This window comes from Rhinopithecus bieti, unplaced genomic scaffold (genome assembly GCF_001698545.2).
Source record: "Rhinopithecus bieti isolate Rb0 unplaced genomic scaffold, ASM169854v2 scaffold_3878, whole genome shotgun sequence".
Classification (NCBI taxonomy): Eukaryota; Metazoa; Chordata; class Mammalia; order Primates; family Cercopithecidae; genus Rhinopithecus; species Rhinopithecus bieti.
The window spans coordinates 2,396,056-2,406,211 of record NW_016805059.1 but is presented as its reverse complement, the minus strand read 5'-3'; the positions used below and the strand labels follow the sequence as shown (position 1 = coordinate 2,406,211).

The window sequence follows — 10,156 nt, the reverse complement described above, 5'->3', positions numbered from 1 at the left end:
CCGCCCGCCTCGGCCTCCCAAAGTGCTGGGATTACAGGCGGGAGCCACTGCGCCCAGCCGCTATAGTCAATTTCTAACGGAAGTTTCTAGTGTACTGATGAAAAGACTGCAAAGAATACATGGGATTTGCAAGCTTCATAAGAAAATAGCTGATAAAGAATGTTCAATTTAATGTTATTTCCACCTTAATCCATGCTCACCTCTACACTCTAATGTCCTATTGCATTATGGCAGATTATATTTTCCCTAAATCACTGCAACACTCTCCCATTTCACATGCATTTCTGTAGTATGATTTTGCCTCTTCTTTGCAGGAGGTAAAATTCTTTTTTCCTTGAATCTGGGTTGGCTTTAGTGACTATTTAACCAATCAAATGGGGCAGAAGTGAGATATTTAAATTTCCTAGGCTAAAGTACAAGAAGTCTTGGTTTCCTCCTGGGTGTCTTGGAACAGTTGCTGTTGGGATGGTACCTCTAGAAACCCAGACACGTGACATGAGAAGCACAAGCTACACGGAGAGGCCAAGTGTAGACTGGCAGATAGCAGTTCTAGCTGGGCTCCCAGCAAAGAGCTAGAAATAACTACCAACCATTTGATTGATCCATCTTGGAAAACCAGACTACTCCGGCATTCTGATAATTTCAGCCCAGTTTCCATCTGATTCCATCCCAAGGGTAGAACTTTCTAATTTAGCCGGACAAACTACAGAACCATGAAAGATAGCAAATAAATTATCAAAGATGTTTAACAAAGATGTTTATCAAAGATGGTCTAGCTATGGATAACTAGACCACTACTCTGTGCATTATTTTTCCCTTTATATTTTATGTCTGTGTTAATATGTGTGTATATGCTTGTACAACGAGTCAAGAGCTTTGAGAAAGCTGTGTTTGATAAGATAATCTATTATCCCTGGGAATAGGAGCCACGTCAGTCCCAAACAGGGCTACCAATTCAATTTCAACGGTATTACATTATTATTACATTATATTGTCTTTACCTCCCCCACAAATTTACAGAGTTACAATACAATGAAAATGAACAGCAAAGGCTGCCAGGTTGACTATGAAAATATACATGGGCAAATGCAATTTTAGAGAACAGTTAGGATTTAAATTATGACCTAAGTACGCATAGAACTCAGGTGAATGGTTAGATCAACGTTCTTTCATTATTTGCTGGAGACACTGGCTTCTTCAACTAACCTTGATATGGTGACAGTTTCAGTCGTTCACTCAACTCAGATATATTTGAGTTTATCAACCTGCGCCTCTGTTCAGCCTGCAGTGGGATTTTCTTCAATTCCTGTTGGCTCCAGGTTTTGGCTTATTAAATACAACATTGTGATTTGGCCACCAGGAACCATCTGAGATTGATGACTGATCTAATTCTTAAATGTTTGTGCAAAGAGTTATTTTAGGAAATATGAGGATTTTTCCTAAACAGCTGTAAAATTCTAATACTTCCCTAAATTATTTATATTTCTTAAGAAAAAAGTGCACCATTCACTTTATTTTTAACTTTGGAATTTCAAAAAGAACTGTTTTCTCAGCATCTACAACGCCAATTTCTATAATCCACAATTTAAAAATCGACGAGTAGGGATGTAGTTTTATTTTTAAAAAACTTGTGAAGGAAGATAAGAAATATTCTAGAATTGTAAGGCTTTTCAGTTTGAATAACTGGTATATATTTTCATAATTTTTCAAAATATTGATTGTTACATGTAGTATTATATAGGCTGGATTTTTTTAACATGAGTTTAAAAGCAAGCAGTAGAATAAGTGAAATATTTTAACTGTTTTTCTTTAATTAAAATATTTCCCTGGAGAGGATGGAAATGATAAATTGATATAGCTTTAAAGCTATATCCATTTAAATAATTTTAGTGACTCTGGTACAGTTTCTTTTTAAATAGAGATTTTCAGTATTTCCTTTAGAAAAGAATCTCTATATCTTTTCAGTTGGAAAGCTATTTAATTCTCAAGGAGGAGCTCCAAGAAGAAAAGGCAGGAAAAGTATTATGAAAGCATTCACTTCTTACTCACTCTGATCTCATGCTATTTCCTTTGGTGTTTCTCATTATCTAGGGTTTGGTGTTCCATTTTACTTAGGTCTAGTTTGTTTAAATGTTTTATCTTCAAATTCCAAAATGACTTTTTTCTTATAAAACTTAACAAAATATTTTTTAAATTACATGACTCTTATTAAAGAATGTTGGTGTTGGTCCTATTTTTCAGAGGTGTGAGGGATAGAAAGGAAATCCTGTACCTCATCCTCCTTCATTGAAAACAAAAGAGGTTTGCAATGACTGATTTTAAAGATTTCTTGCAGATCTAAACTGCAATAATATTCTCAAAACAGACAACTCCCTTCTCCGCATTCACCAAAACAAGGATTCTTGGAGACTGAAAAATGTTTTTCTTTAAAACGTTCAAGGCAAGGTCTTACCCATTTCTGTGGATCCTTTAAAATTTTTAATTAGATGTCCTTGAAACAGGAAAATCAGGTAGTTGACTTCTGGGGACTTGGCCTCTGTAATTATGTAAGAACTTATTTTGGCATGCATATTACAAAAAGAAAATATGCATTTATTTTGAAACATTCCAAGGTCTATAAAAATGTGACACTTTAAAGTATTACTCAAAGGAATGATAAATTGTCTTTTGTTTTCTAAATCTGTGAAGTGTACTATGGCTGAAACTCCAGTACAGTACCCCAGAATACCATAACTAATTTTTCTTCTACAAATGATAAATGCCAGATGATAAAATAAACTAGACTGACAGGGAGCAGAATCCCTGAGTAGAAAAACCACATTCATTTGCTTGTAGAAAAACAATAAAATGGTATTAGAACATTAAGAAATGAAATTATGAAATTGAAACCTTTAGGTATCTCAAGATATCAAAATAGATGAATGGTCCTGCTCTCTATATTTTTCCTGTTTTTTGATTTTATGAAGCCTAGAAGAATGAATCAAAGCATAGTTGAGGTTTACATCGTTGTTTCCTGGGAATCTACTTGTGCTGCAATATAAGAGTTTACATTTTTTCAGTGTCTTTTTTACTTTCGTACATATAGACATACTTATTTGCTATGGACCACACAACTCTTTACTTTCTGTAAGTGCTTCTGTGGGTAGATTTAGAAATAACACAGAATATCAGTTTTGATATGAAACTCTTATTCTCCAGAATACATTGTTAGAGCAATGTGGATGAACTATCATCTTTGTTTAGATAGCATTATCAAATGTAGAAAGGGTTTTCTGTTGGCTATTGTAAGAATCTTTTTGTAGCAAAAAAAAACTGTAACCTGTATGTGAGGATGACACATTTATTAGCAATATAAGTATACTTAAATGAAAATAACTTAACTTTTAATCATTAATCCCATTTCTTGTAATAGTCTGGCTGTGGTAATTACTTTAAATTTTGAAAGAGTAAAGCCAAGTAAGGAAGGTTGTAACTCAAGCAATCCCAAGAGTATTTTTTATATTAGATACTATCTAAAGAAAATCAATATTACATTAAGTGGTGTTCAATCTTTTATGATTCAGGAAAGCACTTTACTTGTTCAATTAATTAATAGTAAATTCAATAACACAGTAAATCTCTGGAGAGTTGGTTATCGCGAAAAGACTGAAAAGGTGAACATTCTCATTTGGTGTTTTTGGTATCCTACGGTGAGTGTGCAGTGCCTATCTTTAGTGACTCAAGAAGTACTGACTTGGACAATTGTGTCCACTCTCTGACTTACCTTAGCATAAGTGGTGCCAGTAACATAAGTGGTGCAAGTCATTATTGCCTTATGCCATCTGCTTGAGTGAATGTAGAAATGTTTTAATAATCCAATTAAAAAAGAGTATGAAAATGATATAAGCACATTGATACACTGATTTATGAAATATGTAAGCATTCTGTATAGAAAAAAATACTAAAATGACTATTTCAAGTTATTGTTTGGTTCAATTTTTTTTGGGGGGGGGGACAGAATCTCGCTGTGTCTCCCAGGCTGGAGTGCAGTGGTGAGATCTCAGCTCACTGCAATCTCCACCTCCTGGGTTCAAGCGATTCTCATGCTTCAGCCTCCCAAGTAGCTGGGACCACAGGCATACTCCACCACGCCTGGCTAATTTTTGTATTTTCTTTTTTTTTTTTTTGAGATGGAGTCTCGCTCTGTTGCCCAGGCTGGAGTGCAGTGGTGAGATCTTGGCTCACTGCAAGCTCAACCTCCCTGGTTCATGCCATTCCCCTGCCTAAGCCTCCCGAGTAGCTGGGACTACAGGCGCCTGCCACCACACCCAGCTAATTTTCTTTTTTTGTTTTTATTTTTAGTAGAGACAGGCTTTCACCATGTTAGCCAGGATGGTCTCGATCTCCTGACCTCATGATCTGCCCTCCTCGGCCTCCCATAGTGCTGGGATTACAGGCATGAGCCACCACACCAGACCAATTTTTGTATTTTCAGTAGAGATGAGATTTCACCATGGTGGCCAGGCTGGTCTCGATCTCCTGACCTCATGATCCACCCGCCTTGGCCTCCCAAAGTGCTGGGATTATAGGCGTGAGCCACCACGCCCGGCCAATTTTTTTATTTTCAGTAGAGATGGGGTTTCACCATGTTGACCAGGCTGGTCTCAAACTCCTGACCTCAAGTGATCCACCTCCCTTGTCCTCCCAAAGTGCTGGGATTACAAGTGTGAGACAGAGTGCCCGACCTCAATTTCTTTTTTAAGTGAGCCACAACACAGTACCTGGGCCTGACTCTATTAGAAACGTTTTCTAAATGCAGCCACAAGCTTAATTTTGACTTTGTGAGAAATGCAGATAAAAATAAAACTCTCTTGGTGATTTTTTTTTCTCACCCAATTTTCTTTCACAAAATGTTTCACCACATAAGTACAAGTATAAGGAGTCTTGGAGGGCTATGAAGCAGTTCTCAGGTCGTCCCTTCCAAGGGAAGAGTTCTAATGAGAATGATTTGTCATTGGAAGAACCTCTCATACTACCAAGTAAAACAGTTTTAGGACTGAGGGGTTTGTAGGTTATATACAACTCTTCAATACTTAGTGTCTGCCATATTGGATTACTTTTACATGACAATAGCAGCCTCTAGAGGCAATCCGGATGAATTGATGTTTTTGCTAAGAATTATTTTGACTTGGACAAGTATAATTGTGGGGAAGGAAACAGTAGATGCAGACAGTTCAAAAAGTCACCAGATTTATCAAGTTGAGGAGATCATTGAATCATTTATCTGGATTAGAGTGTCAAAATTCATGACCTAGCTCAAATCTCATCTTCATTTTGAAGGATTTTTAACTCCATTCTTTCAGTCTGAGTTGCTGGCTTCCTCATTTGCTCATCAAAATCCTCTTTACACATCTATTTGTGATATAAACCATGAGCTGCTTAATCCACATCATGCGGATCCGCATCCAAACATCTACCCTGCCCCCCCAGCCCACATGGCACAGTGTATGATATATAATGCACATACAATAACTTTATAGAGTGGGTGCATGATTGAGTGGATGTGTGGAAGGGACAGAAAATTAATGCTGTAGGTGCCCTGGTAGAGTATTGCTCAAATGTAGACACCCGTGGAATCATCTCATCCTCACTCAAGTTTTTTCCCAGTAATCTCACTGGATTTTTCTGTTTTTCTAAATTGACCTCTTTGAGATATTTGGAATGAGGGCCATAGTTTAATTTTGGCATACCTCCAGTACTTTCATTTTAGATATGTTCTTTTATGCCCATGACATTTTGAAACTGTTTTATTGTTGCTTTTTTTCTTCTCTTTAAAAATAATCACCAGTTGTGAATAGATTCCTACTTGCTTGGTGTATTTGTTTTTTATTGCTACCATAACAAATGACCACAAACTTAAGTGCTTAACACAACACAAATTGATTACCCTATGGTTTCGTGAGTTGGAAGTCCATTGCAGGTCTCACTGGACTATATTCAGCATGCTGTGCTGGCAGGACTGTGTTTTTTTATGTTGGCCTTTGAGGATAATCGTTTTTTTCTTCATCCAAGTATTGACAGAATTCAGTTCCATGCAGTTATAGGGCTGAGGACCCAGTTTCCTTGACTGTCAGCAGGCAGCTGCCCTAAAGTCCTGGAGACCTCTCTCCAGTCCTTCAACAGTCTCCTACATCTCAGAATCGCTAGCATGGTGTTGAATCCTTCTTATACTTCCATCTCTTCGACCTTCTGTCATTGCACCTCTCTCTCTCATGATGTAGCAGGGAAAGCTTCTTGACTTTTAGGTGCACAGTCACTCATGTGACTAGGTTGGGCTCACCTGGATAATCCAGGATAATCTTCCCAACTAAGGTCCGTAACCCTCATCACATCTGCAAAATCCCTTTCACCGTGCGATACAACACATTCGCAGGGATTAAGGCAAGGGAATCTTTCAGAGACAGTTGTTTTGCCAACTCATCTGAAATGTGCTAAGTGCTTTATATACATTTTTAAAGTTATCTCCATTTTGCCAGAAGAAATAAAGTCTCAGAAAAATTGGGTGAATTGGCTACCTTCCTACGAAGTGACAGTCATTATTTAAACCCATGTCTAAGTTTAATTGATCCTAAGTCATATTGCTTTTAATTCCTACACCATGCTGTGCTGTGTGTATATCCTACTATATATGTGCCGCACACACACACACACACACACACCCCAACATGTTATGAACTGAGTGTTATTTGAAAAATCATCTTGAGCCAAATAAAATGTATAGCTTACACCATATCTTCTAGTACTCTTTACACCAATTAGTTTTGTATATTAGTAATCTGAGACTCAGGGAAATGTGGCATCTTCCAAATTAATGGCAAGGCTACAAGAACAGAAAATATTTATTGGCCAATTTATTAGTTTTCCAAGACTTCCATTTCAAAATGTAGTTATTTCACAGATTAGCTATGAAACTCCACCTTGATGATAGCATATTAAAGAACATGAAGAAATTACCTTGCTTTAGTTTCTGAAATAGATTTTTTAATTTCTAACATATTAGAATAGTTAAATAGAAATCATAAAAGAATACGCCTATGTTTTATATGCTTATAATTTGGGCATAGTTTGGTTTTCTGAGTTGAAAATTAAGTTTTAGAACTGCAGTATAAACAGAAGGGAAACGTGTGAGTCCTTTGGGCATTTCCTGTTGTTGATCACAACACCTCTAAACAACTGCCCCAAGCTCTTGTAAATATGAGTATCTTTGCCTTAGCCCTTAACTATGTTTTTTTCTGTTTCGGCCATTCTTTTTAATCCCAGTTCTTTATCTTTTCTTAAAATGTACTAACCATTCATAGCACAGATATTTTTCTTAATTCTACTATGTTAGTTACATTTTCTCTGTGGCACTTGCTTTACAGATACCTCGGTGGAGTGAAGGATGTGCTACATGTGCTGCTTTGCTGATCTGCCCACTAGACTCCGATTTGACTCATTTTCATAACTTGCTTTCCCAGAGTCTGCTGTCATTGCTGAAGCATTGTTTATTGGTCTCCCTTTCTTCTTTGCTGTAGAACCTTGATGCTCTGCACGACCACCTTGCTACTATCTACCCAGGAATGCGTGCACCTTCCTTTAGGTGCACTGATGCAGAAAAGGGCAAAGGACTCATTCTGCACTACTACTCAGAGAGAGAAGGACTTCAGGATATTGTCATTGGAATCATCAAAACAGTGGCTCAACAAATCCATGGCACTGAAATAGACATGAAGGTAACAAACAGCAGTGGAGACTTCTGAACACAGATGACAACTAAAAGTATTTTAAATGACACTCTTTAAATTTACCTGCAGTTATCACTGTTAGTGCTCTTCCCTGGAAGTATATATAAGCCAAAACAGTGGAAAGACCAGCAGTCTTCTATATTTGGCCTGGGAGAGCTTTATACAGGATATTTTTTCCTTCTGGCAGCAGATTTTTCTTTCTAATTATATATTGTTCAAGACTACAAGAAATTTACTTTGCATTCCCTGTGAACACACACCAGCTGGGAAGCTGAAGGATATGTGACTGACTGAGCTGTGGGTTTCAGCATGTAAAATATCCATAATATGGATAGTCAAATTCTAAGGCAATCTAAAACTAGTATTATTTTACAGAACATTATCTCCTTGTTGATTTTTGTCTGCCCTGAAATATAGTTGGAATGTCTGATTTTGTGAATGAAAGTGTTTGTTTTGTTTTGTTTTAATCAAGTTACTTGGTGAAAGAAGCCAGGTCTGGTACTTTAAAAATTGTGCTGCTATTGATAATACACACTCTTAGTTTTAACTGCTAATTTCAAGGTACTGATAGGGCAACCGTATCACAAAGAGAATCATTGTTTCTCTTTATCTCTGGCCCTTATAGTCTCTCCTAGTCAGGTTACTTTTCATGTGTTCAGCATATTCATTCCCAAGAATCAATTCTCAGTAGCCTTAAACTTGAGACCAAAGTGGGGAGATAGATACCTTTTTCCAACCTTTCTTTATTTATAGAAAACCTAATAGACAGTTCTTTCTTATAGATCATAGATATGTTGTAACACACTTGGGAAGTCTAGTGGAGTACTATGCAAAATTAAAATAGTAACATTTAATTAAATTAGAAATATATTCCACATATTTAATCTAGTAAGGTTATATTAGAGTTCATGGTTTTCTTTCTTTCAGAAGTTGATGTTAGTTCTTATATGGCACTTGTTGGTGATTCCCAAGTGCATCATTAATTTTTCTACAACCATTAGTAATGGTAAAAACCACAATTACTTTTGCAGCAACCTAATAGAAAGTAGGACTGCATATAACATGGCATTATCAAATGCAGACATTTAAAAATTAAAACCTTGGGTAAAGTATCACAATTCATCCATGATTGGGAATCTCACTGGTATTCAATCAAAAAATTATATACCTCACATTTCCAATCTTTTGTTCTTGACATTAAACTGACACAGTATCACCCGGGTGCAGTGGCTCATGCCTATAATCCCAGCATTTTAGGAGGCCAAGGCAGGGGGATCACGAGGTCAGGAGATTGAGACCATCCTGTCTAACATGGTGAAACCCTGTCTCTACTAAAAATACAAAAAAAAAAAAAAATAGCCAGGCATGGTGGTGGGCACCTGTAATCCCAGCTACTTGGAGGCCAAGGCAGAAGAATCGCTTGAACCCGGGAGATGGAGGTTGCAGTGAACCGAGATCCCACTACTGCACTCCAGCCTGGGTGACACAGCGAGACTCCATTCTCAAAATAATACAAACAAAACAAAACAAAACAAAAAAAACGCAGCATCTATACTGAGAGAACCTATATGCATATTGTATGCACTGTTGGTTTTGTTTTTACTTAACCAGACTGAGAAAGAGGTTGGTTCATAGAAACTTCAGAGATAAACACATATTAGGACACACTTGGAAACTACTATTACTGTGGTATTAGAATCTTTGGCGTGGGAGATTGATGGCTTTAGCAAACTGTATGAAACTCAAATGTTTACTTAATTATATGGTTCACTTTATAAAATATTTAAATTCTCTTCTGACCATTTATTCAAGTGCTTCAATGTGAACTTCTGAAATATTTGCATTTTATAAGTATATTTTGTGTATTTAATTTTTTCAAAGGCACTGTTTTGACTTCTTGAGGCATTCCCACATTAAGTTTATCAGGTCCAGAGATACCAGACAATTTGAAACACATAATTAATACTAGATCATGTCATAAAGTGATATACCAATGAGAAGTTAAAAATATGACTAGAGAAGCTCTTTGTTTTGCCAGTTTGATCGAAGCAAAAAATTAGAATTGAATAATTAATTCATAAGTTTGGGATACATAAAATTCAGTTTCTCCAGTTAAATAGAAACAGAGTAGAACATCAAAATTAGGCCTGACGTTTAAGGTTGACTCTCTTGCTTTGTCTATGAGTCAGGGAAATCAACCTTAATGTGGTAAATTCTATACTTTAATAATGTATTTGCCTGTGAATAATACTTTAGAAATGTAGGATTTTTTTACATTATAGATATTAGTTCACAATTACGATTACTTCCTTAGAATGAATTTCTAGATTTGCAATTAAATCAAAGAATCCACAAAATTTTAAGGAATTTTTATGCCTATTGTCAATTTATCC

The 10,156-nt window shown here is 36.5% G+C and overlaps 1 protein-coding gene across 1 annotated transcript in view; it reads left to right on the top strand.

Moving 5' to 3' along the window:
• The window catches only part of GUCY1B1 (guanylate cyclase 1 soluble subunit beta 1), a 55,706-nt gene that overhangs the window by 30,429 nt on the left and 15,121 nt on the right, over positions 1–10,156 (top strand). Inside the window, 1 exon segment of the mRNA XM_017871051.1 lies at positions 7,554–7,751. Coding sequence (XP_017726540.1) covers positions 7,554–7,751 — 198 coding nt within the window.